Source organism: Leiobunum rupestre, chromosome 2, assembly GCF_980474605.1.
Source record: "Leiobunum rupestre chromosome 2, qqLeiRupe1.1.hap1, whole genome shotgun sequence".
In the NCBI taxonomy this organism is placed as follows: Eukaryota; Metazoa; Arthropoda; class Arachnida; order Opiliones; family Sclerosomatidae; genus Leiobunum; species Leiobunum rupestre.
Genome location: NC_143385.1, coordinates 13631078 through 13653738, shown reverse-complemented (window position 1 = coordinate 13653738; position 22661 = coordinate 13631078). Strand labels below are relative to the sequence as shown.

Below are 22661 nucleotides of genomic sequence, written 5' to 3'. Positions count from 1 at the left end.
TTGTTTGACTGATTAGTTGGTCATTGTATATTTTAGACACTAAAAAAATTTGCTATCGACAAAATCGATTAAGATAATTTTTTATTTTTAAAGATTATAACAGCCAACTTAAGTGTCTTTCAAATGTAAATCTCTTCAAATCAAAGATATTAATAATGCGTTAAGATATTTCTGCGTATTTGGAAAAATTCGCTGTTTAAGAGGAAGCGTTTTCAAACACCAGATATGACCTTTAAAGAAACAAAAAAAAAGATTTAGTTTCATTTACTCGTTTAGATTAGACTCGTCGTGACTTCAGCTACACTCAATATATTAAAATTTCCCATATTAACATTCACCCAATAATGAAACATCAACGCAATACGAATTATTAAACTTACACTTCTACAAATTTATTTGATTAAAATTACGACTATGAAAATGTAATACAAACATCTTAAAAATATTTATCGATTTACTCACCTTAGGAACACTGGAATAACAACATAACAATCATTGCCTTTTTAGTCTTAGGCCTACCTGATAATACGAGCTTTTCTCTATAATAGCACGGCCAACTTTGATCTATCGCGCTACAGCGGTCAACCCATTCATCGAAATTCCATGAGCAAGGATTTTTCCCCAATAAACTGTAAAAAACCTGTAGGAGTTCAGCGTCACGCTCGTTTTTATATTGGCTTCAATGCAAAAACTATTCGAAAAATAATATTCCACTAGGGGTGCTCAAACCTACACGTATCTTTTGCTCATAGGTTAACATAGAAACCTCAACGAATGGGTTGGCCGCTGTAACGCGAACAGCGCGTGATCAAAGTTGGCCGTGATAATAGCAACAACTGTACCAGTGCTGCCAAATTACTGATTTGAGTAAAGCTAGCTGTGTAAAAAAGGTTTGGTATCAAATGAAAATATATTTCAAAGATCTTGCAAAAATGTTGAATATCCAAAACCACCCGTAAGTAGCTATTAATACTACCATATGTAACATAATTTCTCATAAGTATACCTCTGTATAACATTTCCATATAAAAAATTTCAATGAGACATCTTTTCATACGGAACATACAATAAGTGGACCCAAAAATGTAAAAATTGTTATAATCATTACCGTGGCAACAAAATCACATGATAGCGTACCACGAGCTAGACTTAAGTTAAATTTGTTAAAGCTAGAAACGCACGAGGAATACTTCACTAACTTCCGTTTCCCATAAGAAAAGCTGATGACGCGTTTTTCGTCACTGAGTCGGAAATGACGTTATTTGCATCATATTCCGTGAACAGATTTCATTACAGAAAATGCTTTTATCACATACTTATGAGTGATAATGTTACATATGATACAACCTGTCAGTTAGAGATCGTGTATAATAGAAATGCCAATAATGAATCGCTCTAAGGATTTGCGAACAGGTGGTAGGGGAGTGGCTGCCAGGAGGCCCCAAAAGATGCTTTTTTAACGAACTTATCACCATGTTTATGCGGTGGAGACACCTCTATTCTTATTTTTCATCACTTGAGTAACTGCATAGAAATGGTGCTAAGGACTTTGAGCTCCTTGTTAGGCCAGGGCTGCAGCCGCCTGCTGATGAAATCGAATACCCTAACCGTTTGCTGCAGCTCGTATAGGCTTCATTCCGCCAATTAACCTTTTTCGTAGCTGGGTTTCTCAATATTAATTTTTTAATTCAGTAGAAATCAAAAATTTCCCAATTTTTTTGTTGTGTGTGCCTAAGCGAGCTTTAGCATCTCAACGAAGTAACGAAGGATGCTAAATTCAAATGGAGGAGAACTCAAAGAAGCCTTGGTTTTTCCAACTTTATCATAATTTTTGAGAGACACTTGTCGAAATAATTCTACGCATTTTTCTTAAAAAGTTATTGTTCCGGTGAAAAATCTTTATAATCGCAAAACCTAACTTTGCAAACTTACCAAAGTTATTGGTGTGTCTTCCCCCATCTCTAGTTAAAACTATTAATGCAATCAATTTAGCTAAGTATTTTAATCGCCAGAAAGAGATTCTTGTTGGAACAAAGTTTTAAATATTTTGACACGAGTTTGAGTCACAACGTTGCCTTTAGTTGTGAAACTAATCATGTTCAAACGCGAGTGCTACGTTATCTAAATATTTGCTACATAAGTTAAACGAAGGAAAACGGTATCTCTCATATTTACAAATGCGATAACGATTTTGAAGCTAATTGAATCAATTTAATCAAAGTTGAGAGCACCCAGAAATTAGTTTAAATTATATGTTTATGATTTTCACCTTCGATAATTGCATATATTTTTTATACAGGATCGTGAGTTTGTTTGGGTGGTAAATATTACTCAATTATGTTTCCTTGTCTTTAGGGATATCACAGGAATAGTGAGGATATCTTTCGAACATCAGATTCTGCAGAGCTGTCGTGTGGCAGCGTAATCGTAACATTACCGAAATGGGCATTAATAATTTTTTTTAACTACCACTTTTGTCACACCGAACAATTAGTAGAAGGATTAGCAAGTCCATATTCCGGAAATTTAATCATCTTTGTGGGTTTTTTTTTCTATGGTTCTGTCAAATTGATATTCAGCCAATCCAATTATTCTCTTAAAATAAATGATGTTGATGAACTTCCACACGTAAGGCGTTTAGAATTTAAAGACATTTATCTAATAATTGGCTAAAATGATAAACCAGTAAGGGGGGCGATTATAATAGTATGTTACTTAATTAGGATGAGGTGACACACACACACATCGCTTTTTGGTAAACTGAATTCCTACTCACTGTAGTAGTATGCACTGATTATATGTTAATAATTTCCCAAAAAACCGAGAATACAGAGAATGTATACGTAATGACCATGTTGAAAATATTTTTCGCGCTGCCGCTAATGATCGCTCATCATTCCCATGGCGGTCATTTTGGTCGTAATTTTGTTATCTATAGAGTAGTATCGCTCTGTAGCTTTGGACTATGGCCCCCATTTTTAAGGCTTTTTTTTATCTGTAGGAAAAAGCATAGGTGACGTCGACATACGTCACGCCGATATTACTCTATAGAAAGAGCATATGACGTCACATTACCATTACTCTATTGTGGCTGGGAAAATCTTAACATATTAATTATCCATAAGTATGATACTTGATATTTGCACTGAAATAGATCAGATATCAGGGAAAATTTCGAAAACCAGGCACAAGAGCTAAAGACGATCAAGCTTAGAGCACAATGGTTATAATTTCCCTGTACTCGAAATCAATGTTACTTGTGTCAACTAAAGCGGTCGACATTTAACATTAATAAACATCCGAGTAACTTTATTATGTGATCAATAGAATAATGATAGACTTAGTCCTCTTCCGTTTTTTAAAGGAGCAATTTTTATATAAATATTTATATGAGCGATAAAATCATTCCATGCCTGTAATCTGTATTTTCCTTAACCAAATTTGAACCATAATTTGAAATGCCAATATTAAGAAATTTATCAGTTTATAAAAATAAATTATTTCCATTGTTTTTATACACTGTGACGTCGTCGTTGATTGTGAATTGAAGTGTATACCGTGATATCGAGGTTCATAGTCTAGTTCGTAGCCGTTCTGGCAAATAATCGGGAAATATCTTTATTTTGAACAAACGCTTCGCCAGACATTGCAGGAGTATTTTTTTACTAGCGAGTCTAGTTTATGAATAACTGTCGAGCGGTATAGAACGAAACGTAAGTTTATTCATTTAATTACAGATCACATTAAAGTAATGATGGATATTCAATTCGATCCACCTTCGCTAAAAGAGGCTACGATGCATCTCATCAAAACCAAGTGGTGGTCGATCCACTTAACTAGTGTAGACCTAGAAAAACTGCGAAACCACAAAACTATAAACCGGTCTTCAAATTCGTGCGAAGAATACCTGTCAGTCGAAGCCAACATTGGAAAATTGCCGCTGATGGCGGATCTGAAGAACGAGCTAATACAATTTCAGCCTAATTACAAACACGAGATCGACATCTGGTTGAAAGACCACCATTGGTTTATTTGTCCTTTTCCAATCTATCCTTTCTTTTCGTGGACTCCACACGGCTTCATTGACGACCGTAAAACCGCCGAAACATTGGTTCGTGACGTAAGCATCCCAATTAACCTACGATTTCGATTGGCCTGCTTCCATTGCTTGGGTGAAACCGTCATCCGCTCATTGGATGGTCCGGACCACTACGATGGCAAGAACATCACGGATGATCCCGATCAATGCGACGGCTTTCTTACATCGTACTGGAGCTACTTTCTCGAAAACCAATTAGACGAATTTGTCGCGAAAACTGAAGAAGCGCATCCAAATACACCGTTTAACCTAATCGCGATCGGAGAATGCGGGGACTCTCTGTCAGCTTTGAAAATGTTTTGGCTAAAAATGTCGCCAGAAGAAAAACAAATCCACCTTAAAGAAACTCTAGGAAGACAAACTTTGATGTCTGGTTTAAGAAATCAAAATTTCGTGGTGTTCATGCTGAATAATATTTCCGATTCTCTTCTGAAGGAATTGTTCAGGACGTATAAAATTGAAATTTTAAAGGAGCTGTTAAGTCTAAATACATATGATCTATATTCCAAAGTGATGAAACAATTATCGTGGAATGGCATTTCAGGGAAAGAGTTTGTCGAACTGGTGAAGGAGATGGTAGACATTCCAATTATTCAGTGCAAGAAGATTTTCAAGAGTTTCTGGACCAAAGCACCTCAAAGATTGATTACATACGCGCTTCGCGATAAACATATTGTCCATCTGTTAGATTCGTGTTTCCGATTTAGCTCCATCGAAATTTTCAACGTGATCATGAGCGAGTTGGAACCCGACCAGCGCGATGCGAAGTTGATCACCTTTTTCCATCATTTGATTCGCCAGAACGAATTGGAAATAATTGAACCATTCATCTGGTTAATCTTAACTTCATCAGATGTCGCCAATCAATTTTTCGCGCGCATGGATTTTGTCGCCCAAAATGCGGAGTATGGTTACCTGCTCTGGTTCGAGACTGGCAGAGCTCGGTTCTTTTCAATTTTGTCTAATAAATTTCATTCTTAAATTTTAATACGTTCAATACGGCGAGTAGCTTTGATTACAATAGACCAAGCATATCTATTTTGGCACTATTTTTTTATTGCATTGAGGAAAAAGCGTCATGGAAGTAGTTAATTATTATTAAAGTTTAATTGTTGGTAGCTCTAGAACTGTTTATGTGATAATAATGTTGTAAGTGAAAATTTGAAATAAAGTTCTTCATGTATAAACAGTGTTTTATGAAATGCCGTAACGTTTATGCTATTAAAGTACAAATATCAAACTTGTAGTATTTGTCGTGTATCCTACTTTACTGAACTATTCAGCAATTTCTGTATTCTATAAGATAAGTGTCATTTGCTGAAGGAAGCGCAATATTAACAGCTAATAACTTTGTTTCTATTTTTCAAAATAAATTAAGTTAGAGTAGACAATTTCTGTATATTAAATGTATTTTTAAAGCTTAAGCTATGTTATCGTATGTCAACGTCAATTTCAACCAACGAAACAGGATTACAGGAAAGCGTTACGGATCCGAGGCTTAGCGGTAGATTTGTTTTTCCCACCCGCACGTTCCCCATAATATAAGTGTTGGTGATTACGTGAATATGGATTCGTTTCGATTAGATGAAACTAAATGAAGCCAAAATTATCCAAGGTTCGTAGGCATTTTTAATTTAACTGGGAATAGAGAACAAACAATGAGGGAATATAATCGATTTTAAATATTTATTCAACGAAATTAAAAACTAAATGAAGGGAAATTTTTTCCAGTTCCAAGGGTAGACGCACTACATATCAATCACTGCACCAATTACGTGTAGCGGGAAGTGACAAAATTAACTAGAAGCCATTTACCAAAGTAAATCAATGTGTATCTTTGGCACTGCTCATTATGATATATGTATTATATTGTATTATCTAGGAGCAACAAACACAACACCCCACACAAGGAGAACGCAACCCGTCAAAAGTCGTGGATTTTCTTGTGTACGTTTTTCATTGGCTAGACGCTTTAACGCCTGCTGCCATCGGAAGGGTAAATTCGGAAATTGTCTTCCCCCTTTCCGTAGAACGTTCAGCGTAAAGGCTCGTCCAATGAAATTTGTACACAACATTGTGTTAGCCTGTTTAAAGGCAAGTTGCGTTCTCGTTGTGTTTGTTGCTCCTAGGTTAAAGGGACTTTCAAGGTAGGTGTGAGGGGTCGGAAGTCGATTCAAAAACGTCACCAGAGTTTAACTTTGTAAATGCTACGAACGGCCACCGAATGACGTATTTTAAATGGACTTAAACCCCCCACAGCTCTCCCTTGAAAGTCCCTTTAATCGATTATTTTTTCAAAATAGAGCAATATTATAAATGGGATATTAATCTTACACTCATATTTATAATCGTTCCAATTTCCCCCTAATTACTAGTAGGAATATGGTAGGAATTTTATAAAATCACACCTACAATCACTGATAGGTGAGCGATAACGGGGGTGAAACAAATTGTATGTATTTTAATTTTCATTGTTTGCAATAATTACTTTCGCCCCAATTTAGTGTCGCCTCGCATGTTAGGTAGCGCTATGGTAAACGATATTTTTTCAATTTAATTTTAGCATCAGAAGAATTGCATAAGAATTCGCTTCGAACGCTAGCAATGTACGTGACGTAACACGTCGTCATCAGTTAATCTTCGACGAAACGGCAGCCGAATACTCCTATGTTGATGAAATCATGCTTCTACAAACTGGTAATTGTAGAACGATTGAAATACAGTAATTTTCGTTCGTTAATCTTGTATTTGCTTATGCTTAGGAGATCGTGGCTTAGGATTCCTGATAAAACATTATGATAGAATGAATACGGAATTTACACTGCGATGCAATTAAAACAAATTTATTTATTTATTGGCACCATAGAATAATTTGATATAATTGCTTATAGATAGTTAAGGATATCAGTATCGATGCCGCGAAACAGCACAGAGATATATTTTTCGGACTGAAACTGGTGAACGAGTTGTGCTAATCTGCTAAAGTCAGACCTCCGAAAGAGACAATTTCACAGAACCCAAATTAACTCATTCTTTGAGAGTGGCATCAGCGTAGAAAACTAAACAAGGCATCAGGAGATGGATAACACTGCAGTAAAGACTTTTCACTGTACCCAATGCACCTACAGCAGTGCTAAGCGAAATAATTTGGAAGCACATTTTAGGAAGCACACTGGAGATAATCCGTTTTCGTGTCCATATTGCGAATCCTCCTTTTCTCAGAACAGCCATTTAAAAGGCCACATGAGAATTCACACGGGTGAGAAGCCGTATTCATGTTCGCTATGCCAGTTGTCTTTTTCGCAGAAAGGTAGTTTAAGTCGTCACATGAGAACTCACGAAGGCGGGAAGCCGTTCTCGTGTCCCCAATGTCATTCGTCTTTCTCGGATCAAGGTAATTTATCTCGACATCTGAAATGTCACACTGGCGAAAAGCCATTTTCGTGTTCGCAATGTGAATTTTCATTCGCGCGTAAGGATGATTTAACTCGCCATCTCAAGTTGCACACGGGCGAGAAGTCGTTTTCGTGCGCGGAATGTAACGCCACTTTTACGCGTAGGGCCAATTTAATTCGCCATTCAGGAATTCACACGAGCTGTAAACCGTTTCCGTGTAAGCAATGCAATTCCTCATTCACGTTGTTGGGTCATTTAACTTACCACATGAAGGTTCACGCGATACCGGAACCAGAACTAGCTTCCAAAAATGACTCAAATTGCAAAGAAATAATAAAGAAAACGGACATGGATGACGGCTCTCAATCCGGAAACGAGAGGGTATCCACGACGTTCGCACCGATACAAATCAAACCAGAAATTGACGACGGTTCTGAAATGATTGTACCTTTTAAATTAAACGAAGAAGACTGTGTTGCTTCGAATTTCAAAGTAAAAGAAGAAGACTGTGTAGCTTCGAATTTCAAAGTAAAAGAAGAAGACTGTGTTGCTTCGAATTTCAAAGTAAAAGAAGACTATGTTGCATCTAGTGTCAAAGTCAAAGAAGAAGATTGTGTTGCGTCTAATTTTAAAGAATGTTTTTAATTACACCCATTTGGTTAATGAATTGGTACAGTTAAGAAAGACTGAAATTCTAACAGTTATTACTGTTGTTTGCTGTTATCACTGGCGTATCTAGACTTTCCTGATCTTTTTCAATGTAATGATTTATTATTTAAATTTGATCGTAAATAACATGAAATGATATTGTTTGAAATGTCCGGAGTCCGTTCGTGGTGGGCAATAATTTTTCCTCTTTAAATTTTCTATGTTCAAAACGTTGATCTATGTAGCACGATTTGATATTCTATGACAAAAAGCAGAAGTCACGTCATCGAAGCCGTCATTAATATTTTTAATTGCTTTCGAGGTAACTTAGGTGTTTGGTAGGGTTATGTTCGTATAAAGGTGGTTCGAAGCATTTTGTTAACTTTAAGCGACCACCTTTGATAATTAGGACGTACAAATATTAAATCGAATACCAAATATTTATGGTACTCTCCTTAAATCGAAAATTATGTAAGTAAACTGTATTCGTATTGTCGAAGGTTTTTAGTGAAAAAATGGAACCCAGTTAACAGATTGTAGTATTTGAAATATAAATAATTTACCTAATAGTTGGTTAATTTCTGAGTAAATACACCATAATGCATGATCACTCTAGCAAATGTAAATGGTTTTAGACATTATGTTAAACAAGTTCAATTTTTGTTGCTTTCACATTTCTCTAAGCTTTTTATCACTAGAGATGAAAAGCAGAATTGTTTTTAATACTTCAGGAAATAGTAACGTAGAGCTACGAAATATTATGAGAAATGTAAGTGTCATTCAAGTCAAATCGATTATTCACAAATAAGGGTCAGCTGATCTTTTTACCACGTCAACTAAGCCCAATATCATTTGCAAATTTTAATTTTTATGAACAAATATGGAGTGGCTTCTAAATTAAAATCATCTGAAGTTTCAGTATCAGTCTTGTTATATTGACCCACCGTAAAAACACTATGAAATGTTGCCTTAACGTGTCCAAAGCAGCGTCGGATTAACACTATTGGGGGCCCTGTGCAAAGAAGAATTTAGGGCCCTAAGAAAATTCAGACCTTACCTTTTGACTTTATTAACGCCAATGGAAAAATCATTTTTTATTTCGAAGACGGGCGCACACTTTGCACATGCCTTAATACGTCCCTGATCCAAAGAATAAATATTCCATCCGGTACGAAGTTCGTCTTTGAAGAGACGTTTCTTTTGAAAACCAGAACGGAGTCTTCTTCGGATTGGAAATTACCGAAAGCAATAATTCAACTAACAGATTTTGGTCATATAAATAGGTTGGTAAACATTAATTTCCTTAAGTGTTTATTGTGGGTAAGATTGATATTTCACCCAGAAAATGGATCTAAATTTAATTAATACTGGCATGAGTCTCAGTTTAATATCGCTTTCGAATCAGTGATACTTAGAATGCGTTCATGTTATGAGATAATGTGTGCAACATATTGTTAACCTCCTGATTCCTGGAAGAAAAACAACGCCTCTCTACATTGATTCCGTGTGGGCGGATAATATCTTCCGAAAATCCTGAAAACAAAAACTCTAGTTGCGTTCACACATTTATGTTATTAACCTGAATACATTCTTGTTTATAATAAAAAAAATGCGGTCACTATCTCGCTAAACATTTACACGTTAATGGAAACTAAGCATACTCTTAACCTAGCACATAGACAGCAAGGAAATTATTAATCAAAAATAACGAGAGACCCGCCAAGCAAATAGTATACGAGTGTTTTAGCTTTGAAGTAATGATTCAAGGAAATTATCTAGTTATAAGAGGTGCAAGGTACGTTGAAGTTGAGTTTACAAATTAATTAAGAAAGAGCATCATGGTTGAATTTTCCCTGGACCAACAGGAAGGGCGTAACGCAATAGTAGCTTCAAGGCTCCAATTGTTTCTTGTATTTTCTCAATAAACCAATAAAGCGGCAGTCAAACGTTACGCGAAGATTCGACCCGTAAAACGTTGAAACCACCTTCCCAAAAAAATTGCCTTGACACACTTACAGCTCAAAAGAAAGTAAATGCATTTCTACACGGTTGCAGTTGCAAGAAATGATAAAAATTACCAATTTTCTAAGCCCGAGAAACGCTATTTAACGATAAAATTTACAATTAAAATTATTTTATTTGGAAAATGTTTATTGAATGTAATCGAGTATTAAAAAAGCGTAACCCAAAGAAGCAGTATTGCATTTGTAATAGTCCAATTTTGTTTTTACTTAAAACAGATTACAATGTCGAGGTATCATTAGGTTTTAGGTAAAAATCTCAATTAGAAAAGGTTTAACATATCACAATTAATTTATTATCTGCTGTAAAATTTAGTATTTAACTATACGCTCGACAAATCTGATATAAATACCAAATGCTACACTGTACGTACCTGTATAAATCATAAAGTAATTGTTGAATATATTTTGACGGTAAAGCGGCCTACTACTAAGACATATTATCATTCTCCGTACACTAGCTGCTTGTTTTAACATTATATTTACAGTTGTATAATTTGCTTGCTATTAATTTTTTTAAAGCGGTTTAATGTTGCCCATATTTTTTTCTGAAAAAAAAAACATTGCCTATTGCCATAAAATATTGGAAAAATCGTCTATTGCCATAAAATATTGGAAAAATCATCGATTGGCATAAAATATTGGAAAAATCGTCTATCGCCATAAAATATTGGACAAAGCTGTCTTTGGAGATCTAAATTTCCACCAGCTCTTTTTCAAGAGTTGATAACTCGTAACTACGAAAAATATAACGTATCTTTCTAAAACGAACACAGTGCAAGATAATAAAAGTCCGCACAACCAAAGCCAAAAGACTGATTTGAGGTCCTTCATCAGGATGAAATCAGATTCTGATTCGGTATGAAGATGCTTTCCTTCTTGGAACTGCTGGTATCCTCTCATCAGATCTTTCTCCCATAATCTCAGAAATCCGCATTCCTTTATTTTATTTAACCTACAGACAATAGAAATTTAATGAGATACTGATAATTGAGATTATATCTTGTTTATGGCGTTGATTGTCTTATAAAAGGGATTCATTAAAGTAATTTCAACCCCTAATTTTTTCTGTAGACTAATAAAGTGGTATGGTTTTGTAGGCTAACAATTTATCTTTACCCGAATTTTCAATTTAAAAACCATATACCTTAAAACGTCGTAGTTGAGCAAAATCAATATAAAGTTTTAAACTCTTTAAAAATATAGGATATCTCGTTTTAAATCTCTTAACTGGAAATCCAGTTAATGTTTAGTAACGTTTTATCCCACCAGATGAGGTAAACACTTCCGAGGGTAGGAAATTTGCCTCTTTATAGATCCAGATTTTGGATTTTCGAAAAATCTAGGATTTATTTATTGTGAGAGGGTAATTCTTGGATTATAGATTTGTGGACTTTTCTGTTAATTTTGTACGAGATATTTCCAAATTTCTGACACCTCGGGACTTCCTCAGCATCGTGCTGTAATATAGTTTCTCCAACCAAAAGTAAGTAGCCTGCAAGCTTAGAAACATCGCCCTTTAATTAATTCATATCTTGGATATAAAGTAATTTAAAAATAAGAGTTGTTAACTGTTTACATGTATAAGTGTGTAAACCATATTAAATAATGTAATGTGATGGCTAAAGTGTGACTTACAACGAAAATTTTTAATACATCTTATAATATAATAAACGGTGTAAATTGTTGTTCAATTATTTCATTTTTAACTAAATAAAACAAACCATCGATTTATCTTATCAAAAATGTATTTTAATATTTTTAGTTGAATAATCAAGTTTAACATATAAGAATTAATAAAAAAAATTGTCATCATAGTTTTATATAATAATTATTTTTTCTAAAAACAAAACGACAAACTGAGAAATCAATCGTGAGATACTTAGAGTTTCTCATTTATATGACATAAAGATATTAGATCAATGCAATTCGTTAGATAAAGTTTATAAAAGAGTCACGATGTTTTGAAATTCAGGTAAAGATATGTTGCGCTGTGCAATAGTAATATTTCGTTCCCCAAGATTATTTCTGCAGTACTACCAATGATATCCATTTTAATTATATCTTTTGAAATTTTAGAAAATCTCAATTTTTCTCCCGTTTAATTTTTTTAAATTAAGAAATATATGACAATTTGTTGAAATTTTAAGATAACATGCAAATTTAAATAGCAACCTTCATATTGTTATCATTGATTACTATTTTCGAAAAAAAGCCAATCATTATAAACACAGTATATAGCATAATCGCTGGTTATTTGACTAATTATGCTACAAAATGTATGATTCTTATTTTGAACACTAAGAGTGGAAAAGGTAGAATTATTAGTAGTAGTATAATTATGTTCGAAATATGACAGAAATCGAGATTGGTTAACCTCGTTTATTTGGAAGCGATACGTAATGGCAAGAAACGTAAACCCAACTAAATTCAAAAACAGTTAACGGAAAAAAAACGGATATACCCTTTATAATAATATATTTTTCTTCAAAATTTAATAAATCGATATATTAATCCAAAAAAAGGGTTATTTTTTAACTTTATTCTTTAAAGCAAGTGTCGGCTCCTATTTTAAGGTTAGTATCATTGGCGAGCGAGAGATGTCACTAACGTAGAGTTTAGTGGAAATTGAAACAAGTTGAGCCAGCAATTTATTCCCTCAAAAGTAGGTGCCTCGACCTACCCCTTCCTTTGATTGGCTTTGCGTAATCACGTGTATCAATCACGTAATCGTCGACTTTCAAATAAATCACAATACGTTTTTAAAAGTCGATAATCAAAAATTCAGAGTGCAACGATAGAGCCGACACTTGCTTTAAGCCTTTGCCGAAATGAATATGGAAATAATTAAACTACTAGAAAATTAAAATAAAAAATTGGCACATGTCATACTTATTGCACATTTTACTTATGGTATTGAGGGGTTCCTGGATATTGAATTAATTACTTTTGACCGACATTGTAACAAAAATCTAAAAAAACCGTTAAAATTCCTTTTTTCCTTTAATGGTGAAAAATACTGAAAAAGGGATAAAATCCCTTAAAGTGATAAATATGGCGGTGCCCTGTGGAATCTATACCATGAAAGAGGGTATCACATTTGTAAGTGGTGTAAGCTACACCTGTTTTACTATTAGCACGGCCAACTTTGATCTCTCGCGCTACCAAAAGATGTGTATGACGTGAGCGCCCCTAGCGGATTATTATTTTTAGAATAGTTTTTACATTGAAGCCAATATAACAACCGAGCGTGGCGCTGATTTCCTACACGTTATAGTACAGTTTATAGGGTGAAAATCCTTGCTCGCGGAATTTCGATGAATGTGTTGGCCGCTGTAGCGCGAACAGCGCTTGATCAAAGTTGGCCGTGCTATTAGCAACCAGTTGCCAAGAGGCTAAAATCTAATTAATACAGTATTGATTTTCACTTCGTTGAGTTTTCCCGATTTGTGCACTGCTACACTTATATTTGTAGTAAAATGAACTAACTTACATTTTGTTAATAATGTCCTTGCAATTGTAGTTTTTAACGAAACCAAGCGCAATGCTTTCGTGAAACAAAGGTTCCCTGATTGTGTAGTATTCCTTCTCTTTTCCCCGACCTTTCATGTACAGGTACAAATGTTTCGCTGGAGCCAAAAAGGCGATTTCTCCCGCTATTATTTGGTTCACGAAATTTGCAGATTTCAATAAAACTTTCATAGAATTTCGAAGAATATATCCCATTAATGTGGTCTGAAATGGCAACATTGTCGTGTTAAAAGTATACTTTAATTATATTTGGCAGAATACTCAAATAATGCCGCAGAGCATTCAAATTATGGCGTATAATACTCAAATTATAATTATCAAATTATGTAGCAGAATGCTCGAGTTATGTCGTAAAGTTATCAAATTATGTAGTAAAAGCTCAAATTATTTCGTAGAACACTCAAATTGTATCGGGTAATACTCAAATTATGTCGTAGACTAACCAAATTATGTCGTAGACTAACCAAATTCTGTCATAGACTTTCAACATAAACATAAACATAACATAATCATAATCAGCTAGGCTAATATCCAAGGCACCACCGTATTAGGACTAGCCGACAATTTGAAAATGTTTTTCAAATTGTCGGTTAGTCCTATTAAAGTTTTTCGCCTTGAAGGCCTATCGGCCGAAGTACCGCATATTTTTCCCCAATAAAGCTTAGTTTTCTCCCCCACTTCTTGGTCTCTTTACTTGTTCGCGTTTTTACTCCTCACTGTCTAGACCATTGGTGGTTCTCGTGTTTTAGCAATATGTATGTTCACCGTGCGATGATAACCAAAAATGATATTATTCGTAACTCGGATTTATTTCTGATTGGAAGGCTTAGAGCGTCAGTGGCGTAGCCAGAATTTAGTCAAATTGGGTCCAAGAATGTTAATATTAAGAGGGGTGTCGAGAAGTGGCTGTCAATTTAGTATAGTCAAGGTAGGCCCAGGGGGTTGACATTGAACCCTCCTTGTCTACGCCACAGCAGAGCGTTATCGTGGAGCACGACCAAAAAAATAAAAAGCCAATATCGAGCCTTCAACCGAATTTCGACCCGGCATAACTGCGAATAATTTTGGATGTCATTTGACGTCAGGCCAGTGGCCTACCTCGGAAGGACCATGGACTAATTAATGTACTTCGCACATTAAAACATTAAAACAAACGTTTTACAAATTGAGCCAGTCCCACGTGTTTTCCAGCTGCTGAGCTACATTAGTATTTTCCCTCCCCCTTTCCTTCTTCCCCGGTTATCATTAGTTAGCTAGTTCCAAACTCCGCCGCCAGAGCGCACATTTAACAATCGCCCGAAGCAAATATTCGGGAACGAGGCGTCCCTGTGCGAAGTACATTAATTAGTCCATGGAAGGACTAGTACGAGTTGGTATTAGCTCTTGTCCTTCTGGTCGCATGTTTTTTAAACTGTCGCTACAAGAAATAGCTCTAAAATTTATACAAACGCCGACCGCGTGGTACGCCGCCGCCGCCGCCGGTCATTTGGCCACGCCGAAGACGCCGCCGCCGTAGGCCTAAACGCCGGCGTACGCCGCCGCCGCCGGTATATTTTGGGTCAAACGCCGCCGCCGAACCATATCAGATCGACGACGTAGGAGGTTGGTGGCAAGCCCTTCATGCCACGCAAGCCAACAGCTCCCTACACTAACTATAAACGTTAACCTCGACAAGTTTTTATGGAAGGGGAAACCGAAGAACTCGGGGGAAAAACCCCTTACACCAGTGGGGAGAGAAATTGCAAACTCAACGCAGAAGGAGTAGTTCCGAATTCTCACCCAGTGCCACAAGTTGGGATCGAACCCGGCTCCTCTTGCTGCAAGGCGAAAGTGCTATCCGGTTTACCCTTCCATAAAAACGGTAATCGTTAGTGTAGGGAGCCGTTGCCTCGCGTGGCATGCAGGGCTTGCCACCACCCTCCGACGCATCGTAACCCGGCCACCTGAATTAATGGCTTCAAAAGTCGCTTGATGACTTAGGGCTAACGTGGCGCCTTGGGTATTACCCTAGCTGATTATTATTATTATATGCACAATTCAAAATAAGAGTGAGCCCTCGAGTCTCGATAAAACAATTAAAAATCTCTAAAACATAGCCTTTATTTGACGTACGAAATTATTGATATTTCTTTCAACTTATTAAAAAATAAACGCGTTTAATAATATTTTACCCTAAAGGGGCTCGAGTTTGTGTTTTATTTTTGGGAGCTCATTCACGCTTAAAAATCAGGAAGCTCGAGCGTTTCAACAAGTTGAAGAACACGTTTAAAAATAATGGTAGCGTTTATAGGTGGTTTCTTTGCACTTGTTCTCGGACTAAAAGTGTACTCTTTTTACCCTCAAACGTTTTATTCGCCTGTTTCCGGGGATGATAATTACTCTGCCCCATAAACTATTCGCTTGTTCCGGAGATTGAGGGATACTCTTTTTAATCCTTATGGAAAGGAGGTGTATGGGATTAAATCGGATTTCGTCGTTTGCTAGCCAGAATTTATCGGAGTAAATTTACGCCATAGCGTTACTCTTCTTACCCTACTCCGAAATACGGGGACAAGCGAAAACAAACCACCTAATTTCATCGTACTTACATTTTCAATGAGGAAATCGTAGTAGACCGTGTTTAGCTGTACCCCTACGTGTAGTTTTCCTTCCATCAATAGTGCGAATAGTTGGTCTATAGTTTTAATTGGCTCTTGTTTGGAGTAACTCGCGGTGGCCGTTAATTTGCAGCTGTAGGCCATGATGAAGTACGCGCACGAGAAAGACCACGCGGACAACAAACAGAACAACGTCACGTTGAACGGAAATCGTTTCCTCACTTTCATCTTCTGAGCTGGACAAACAGTAATGGAATATAAATTGAAAAATATTTGTAACGCAATTCGTAATAATGTAGTTAAATATTTTATAGGATTCTCGGTTATACTTCTAGTTAAAAAACTTTTCAACAACTCTAAGCGACAATTGACTTCTCTGAACTACGTGTGCAATGTTTTGTTGACATGGAATATTAAAATATTCAATATTAAAGTGAACTACTTAAGGTAGAAATTTTAAATTTTTATGGTTAAGTAAATAGATCGGTTGACATTGATTGGTGAAATTTCATCGTTTTCTGTAAATAGAATAGGAAAAATATTTTTTCACCACTAGGAGCTAGGTCAATTTCGTCAATTGAGAATTTGTAGAGCATCTTCTGAAATATACGAATACCTTTGGTTTGAAGGAAAAAGACATTTTTCACTGCAAAACGCGACTTGAAAAATTGACAAGTTGGGCTAACCGAAATAAACTTGTTTGATCATGGATAGAGATAGCATACACTGTTTCACGTATCAAGGGAATCGACGGAAGCCTCAAATTAAGAAATAACTGTACTATTTTTAATAAAATGTAAATGCCACACACGCAGAATAGTTTGCACAATCAATAAGGGTATTCGGGTTTTATTAAATTCAATAAATTTATTTCAAACACGCTAAATGATTGTCTACTAAGTGGGTTCAATTATACCCCCATCGGCAGCAACGCAAGGTTGAGCTCGGACAATCATATCATCAAATGCACTCTTTCACGTCTGGTGTTACTTCTTCCGGCGAAGTTCGGCTCTCGTTTCAATAGGAGTTGTGTAAACCCTTTCTTTGATTAATCCCCATAGAAAAAGTCTAGCGTTGTCAGATCGGGAGACCTTCCCCTGTAGAACACGGGAGTCGGTTATGGATCGGTGTTGGGTCGAAAAGCCGGTTTTAGGTCCATGACCAAAAGCCGACCCAAAAAACATTTACGTTTTTCAAACTTTTCTTAGTCAGGGTGCCGACTGAAATTTATTGTGCAATTTCCGACTTAAAAAATACCTGACACTGTTTTCTGATAATAGAGATTTTGGGCATCTTATGGTTTCATGAACCCAAAATATTACAAATAATACTGTGCTAACTCTTTTTGAATACGTATAGATAAACGATTGAATCAATAAAATTTACTGTGCTAGCTGGTCCTATTTTGTTTACTTTTAAATAAAATTTATTGATAAAGTTCTATGCATTGTCAAATTGCATACTTTAATCGGGTACACGATTAAAGATAAAACGAGCTGGCGAACGCCGTGATCGAAGAAATCACCAAAAATCATTCGACACTACAGCTTTCGACTGCCTTATTTTTCTTTAATTCTTAGTTCTAACACCTTTAAGTAATGTTTGGGTCGAAATTAAGACTTATTATCAAGTCGGGCCACCGATGTTTTGAAGTACATACGACGAACATCTAGAGTCGGCAGAAGTAGAACATACGACGTCGGGCCGACCCTAAATCAAGTAGGACCTATGCTTTCGTAATAAACTTGTACGTTTTTCAGTGATAAATAGGTCTATTTCTACTTAACCAAAGGTATTCGTAGGTTTCAGATGATGCTCTATAAATTCTCAATTGACAAAATTGACCTTGAACCAAGTGGTGCAAAAATCATTTTTCTAAAAGTGTGAAAATATTTACTTAACCATAAATTTTCAAATTTCTACCTGAAGTAGTGTTGTATCGTGTAATTCGAAGTTGTAGAGAAAATTAAGACTGTGCGAAAGTTACGATTAAAACATATTTATTTACAAAAAGGAAGAACTATGCATTTAGATTACATCGCCAGAAGTGCTTTAGGGTTGCTGTACTTTTCTTTATATACCATTCATTTGGGGAATAAAAACGAACTTTATACATTGACAAAAAAATGAAAAGATAAAGACGTCGACACGTCACATTTCCTCCCCAAGAAAATTTTAGTCATACTGAAGTCTTTCCGGTTTCCTTTGTTGTCTGGATGACCGTCTAGGTGTTTGTGGAACCGAGGCGGTCTTTATGTCTGCTACGGCGCGGTGATGGCTAGAATTTGGAAGTGGAGGCTGATGCGTTGCTCTGGGTACTGGATCAGGTGGGTTTTCTGGTTGTGGCTGATTTGAAACTTGAACGCTGGTATTCATGACTGTCTGACCAGAGTTGTTACTCGCCGTCGTTGAACAAGGAATTGAACGAAGTCTTGTCTGATTGACATGTCGTCTCAGGTTTCCGGCAGGTGTTTGAATCGAGAGCATCGCATTTCCAATCGGTGCTAAGATTGTACCATCGTACCATTTTGGACGTGTAGTTTCGAGTCCAGACGGTATCACCTTGTTTAAAGGAACTGTTGATGTTTTCTTGTTTTTCTCGCTCGTTACTTTTCAGTGGAGGTCGTAAACAGTCCAATCGGCTACGGAGCTCTCTATTGAGAAACAGCGAGGCGGGTGTATATCCTTCCTCGTTTGGCAGACGTCTGTGATAAAACAATATTTTAGCTAGGCGTGATTTTATAGTACTTTCTTTAATTTTTGCAAGTCCTTTCTTGATGGTTGAGACAGCTTTTTCCGCGTGTCCATTTGATGGCGGATGGTAGGGTGCTATTGTCAAATGTTTGATGCCATTTCTATTCGTGAAAGTGACAAATTCGTTACTGGTAAAGTTCGTACCGTTATCAGTTACGAGGCAAGAAGGTAGTCCGTTACGTGAAAATATGTCTCGGAGAACGTCAATGGTAACTTGCGATGAACATGATTTGACTGCAATAGCTTCTAACCAGTTAGAATACGTATCTTGAAATACCAGGATCATGTTGGTGCCAATAGGTCCTAGATAATCAACATGTACTCGCTCCATAGGAAAGTAAGTTTTAGGCCAATGAGTAGTTGTTTGCGGAGGCATCGCTGCTCGTTGCTGACACTCATGGCAACAAGAAACTAATTTATCGATGTCAGCGTCGAGGTTTGACCACCAGACTGTAGTTCTGGCTAGTCGTTTTGTCTTGGTCATGCCAAAGTGTCCAACGTGCAACTCGTCTAAGATAGTAGATCGAAACTGCTTCGGATTAAAATTTGATTATTCCAAATAATAATATGAGAGTCTGAAGTCAATTCTGTTCGACGACTGAAAAAGGCTTTCATGTCTTCCGTGGCCAACCGTCTTCGATGAACTTCAGAACTTGAGATAGAGTGTTATCGGATAGAGTAGCTTGTCCAATGTCTTTGAATGAGATTGGATACTGGCGCAAGGCGTCAAGTAGCATAATATACTCAGATGGTTGCGGTGGAATGATATCTGGTGTCGGTAATGGTAGTCGACTCATAGCGTCTGCGTTTCCGTTCTTGGAACCAGGTCGATATTTTATAACGTAGTCATAGGCAAGAATGTACTCACGGAATTTGGTAACCCCAAAGATTAGAGCGAGAGCCTCTTTTTCAATTTGGCTATAGTTCTGCTCGGCTTTAATTAGAGTTCGTGAGGTAAAGGCAATAGGTCTGTCATGGCCATCAGGTTCAACGTGTGAAAGAACAGCTCCAACTCCACTGGGTGAGGCGTCACAAGCAAGAGTAATTTGCTTAGTTGGATCGTAGTGCACTAGAACAGAATGCGAAGTTAAAACTCCCTTGGCTCGACGGAAGGAATCTGCCGCACTAGAGTCCCATATCCATTCTTCACCCTTGCGTGTAAGTTTGTAGAGCGGTGCCAATAATGTAGACATATTTGGGACAAATTTAGCGTAATACGTTACAAGTCCCAGAAATGAGCAAAGTTCAGGAACGTTCTTCGGAATCGGCGCTTCAGTAATAGGCTTCAGGTGTTTCTGCGATGGGTGTAGACCTTGAGCATCAAGTACGTGTCCCAGGTACTCGACTGACGCGACCATGAACTCACACTTTTCTTTTCGCAACTTTGCTCCAGAATTTTCCAGACGAAAGAGAACTTTCTCTAAGGTACTGATATGTTCTTCGTCGCTTCTACCAGTCAAAAGCAAGTCGTCTTGAAAAATTGCTATTCTTTCAATACCGGCAAGAATTTGTTCCATGTGTCTTTGGAATACAGCAGCAGCTGATGAGACTCCGAACGGCAATCTGGTATATCTGAAAAGTCCCTTTTGAGTGTTTATTACCACTAGATTTCTTGACTTTTCATCAAGCTCTATTTGATTGTAGGCATCCTTGAGATCAAGTTTCGTGAAACGGTGACCGCCGTTGAGGTTAGAAAAGAGTGCGTTGTTTGGCTTGAGCGCGACGACAATCGGTGCAGCCCATTCTGACGTTGCAACTGATTCTATGATTCCATCGGATTGAAGTCGGTCTAATTCGCTATTAACTTTTTCTCGATACGCAAACGGTACAGAGTTCGGTTTGTAAAAGCGAGGTTTGACGTCGCCTTGTCTATGCAGGTGAACTTGAACTCCCTTGATTTTTCCCAAACCAGGTGAAAACAGTTTACTGTGCCTCATTAGTATTTCATTAATACGGACATCGGTAGAGTCGGAAGTGGTCCAGTGTATACGATTTTGTCGTGGAGCTAGGTTGAAGGCTTCGATCCAGTTTCGGCCACACAAGCTTGAACCAGGATGAGAGACAATTAAAAGGGGAAGAGACTTGCTTAGGTTCTGGTAAGTAGAGTTGACTATGGCATATCCTTTGATTTCAACAAGTGTCGTGGGCGCTGGTAGCAAATCTGGTAAATTGGTTTTCTCTCCAAGCTTCTGAAATGTCTCGACGGACATTACTGTGTAGGCAGCTCCGGAATCGTGCTCCATGGTAGCTTTCTCGCCATTGATTTGAAACTCGTATAGGTATGGTTTCGGCGCTGGGTCTAGTGTGGTAAGTTGAAATAATGAGTATTCATTAGAGTCATTCTTCTTACTATCCTGGCGAGTCGAGCTTCCGGACTGGTTTGACGCTTGTTCTAAGGAGTGTAGTTTGTGGTACGTTGGTTTTTCGAATTTGTTGTCATTCTTATTTCTCTTGTCTCGTTCCGCAGATAAGCATACGCGAGCCAAATGACCCTTCTTTTGACAGTAGGAACAATGGGCATTCATGTGCTCACATTTGTCGGCTCGGTGGTCAGGCTTTCCACATCTGTAGCACTGATTTCTAGAACGATAAACGGGTTTAGAATTTCTACTTTGGAATTTATTACCACGTCGTCCAGTAGCTTTGGAGGAAAGTGCATTGATCTGTTCTGGTTCAGCTGTAGTTGGCTTGTCTTTCAGAATTGAAAGGTTTTTAGCAGTGGACTCCATACTTATGGCAATTTCTATGGCTTTCTGTAGCGTCAATCTGCTGCTGGTACTAGAAGAAATCGTCCCTGTATATCATCGTTTTCGATTCCAGCTACTAATCGGTCTCGGAGCATCGTATCGAGATTAGTCCCGAAGTTGCAGAATCTGGCTAGCCGACGTAATTCTGCAATAAACGACGCAACTGATTCGCCGTTAGCTCGCTTCCGGTTACCGAAATTGATGCGTTCGGTGATTTCAGATGGTGCAGGATCAAAGTGATTGTTGAGTATGGTGACTAAATCGTCGTACTGTTTATCTGCAGGTTTCGACGGACTTACCAAACTTCTCAGGCAGGCGTAAGTCTTCGGTCCAAGTAATGTCAGGAATGTCGCAACTTTCAAGTTTTCATCAGTAATTTTGTTCGCTTTCAGATACAGCTTCATTCTCTCTGCATATAAGGTCCATGTTTCACTAGATCCATCAAACTGTTGAAATGTTCCGGTAGAAGGCATGATGACTTGAGTAGTGCTGAAGATGTTGGTAATTGTAGGGATCTTCAGTAAGAACTAGCAGTTGTAGCAGTCGTCAGCAGGAACAGCAAAATCTAATCTATTGGTTCATCCCGTATCCCGTCGCCATTGTTGTATCGTGCAATTCGAAGTTGTAGAGAAATTTAAGACTGTGCGAAAGTTACGATTAAAACATATTTATTTACAAAAAAGGAAGAACTATGCATTTAGATTACATCGCCAGAAGTGCTTTAGGGTTGCTGTACTTTTCTTTATATACCATTCATTTGGGGAATAAAAACGAACTTTATACATTGATAAAAAAATGAAAAGATAAAGACGTCGACACGTCAAGTAGTTTTCGTAAAAATAACTTGTCCGAACAAAATAAAAACACA

At 37.1% G+C, this 22661-nt stretch overlaps 3 protein-coding genes across 8 annotated transcripts; 2 read left to right on the top strand and 1 right to left on the bottom strand.

Moving 5' to 3' along the window:
* Positions 1-1720: 1720 nt before the first annotated feature.
* Positions 1721-5242, top strand: LOC149956164 (uncharacterized). 3 transcript variants are annotated; one of them, XM_090165396.1, is made up of 2 exons: positions 1721-1876; positions 3738-5242. In XM_090165396.1, the coding sequence occupies exon 2, from the start codon at positions 3752-3754 to the stop codon at positions 5078-5080; it is 1329 nt and encodes a 442-aa protein (XP_090021522.1). In that variant the 5' UTR covers positions 1721-1876; positions 3738-3751; the 3' UTR covers positions 5081-5242. The 3 variants fall into 3 exon arrangements, with proteins under 3 accessions (XP_090021522.1, XP_090021523.1, XP_090021521.1); XM_090165397.1 differs by lacking the exon at positions 1721-1876 and adding an exon at positions 2737-2783; XM_090165395.1 differs by lacking the exon at positions 1721-1876 and adding an exon at positions 3532-3654.
* A 235-nt stretch (positions 5243-5477) lies between these two features.
* Positions 5478-8238, top strand: LOC149956163 (uncharacterized). 4 transcript variants are annotated; one of them, XM_090165398.1, is made up of 4 exons: positions 5478-5714; positions 5831-5918; positions 6663-6796; positions 6862-8238. In XM_090165398.1, exon 4 carries the CDS (start codon positions 7178-7180, stop codon positions 8138-8140), a length of 963 nt encoding a protein of 320 aa, XP_090021524.1. In that variant the 5' UTR covers positions 5478-5714; positions 5831-5918; positions 6663-6796; positions 6862-7177; the 3' UTR covers positions 8141-8238. The 4 variants fall into 4 exon arrangements, with proteins under 4 accessions (XP_090021524.1, XP_090021527.1, XP_090021525.1 ...); XM_090165401.1 differs by lacking the exon at positions 5831-5918 and having other exon boundaries at positions 5478-5603; XM_090165399.1 differs by lacking the exon at positions 5831-5918.
* A 13569-nt stretch (positions 8239-21807) lies between these two features.
* LOC149956162 (uncharacterized) lies at positions 21808-22266 on the bottom strand. Its single transcript, XM_090166787.1, has one exon. It carries the CDS (start codon positions 22264-22266, stop codon positions 21808-21810), a length of 459 nt encoding a protein of 152 aa, XP_090022913.1.
* Positions 22267-22661: the final 395 nt, after the last annotated feature.

What these genes read in the sequence shown, in the direction of transcription:
- LOC149956164 (XM_090165396.1), top strand. Translation starts at nt 3,752, where the DNA reads ATGATGGATATTCAATTCGATCCACCTTCGCTAAAAGAGGCTACGATG.
- LOC149956163 (XM_090165401.1), top strand. Translation starts at nt 7,178, where the DNA reads ATGGATAACACTGCAGTAAAGACTTTTCACTGTACCCAATGCACCTAC.
- LOC149956162 (XM_090166787.1), bottom strand. Translation starts at nt 22,266, where the DNA reads ATGCCTTCTACCGGAACATTTCAACAGTTTGATGGATCTAGTGAAACA.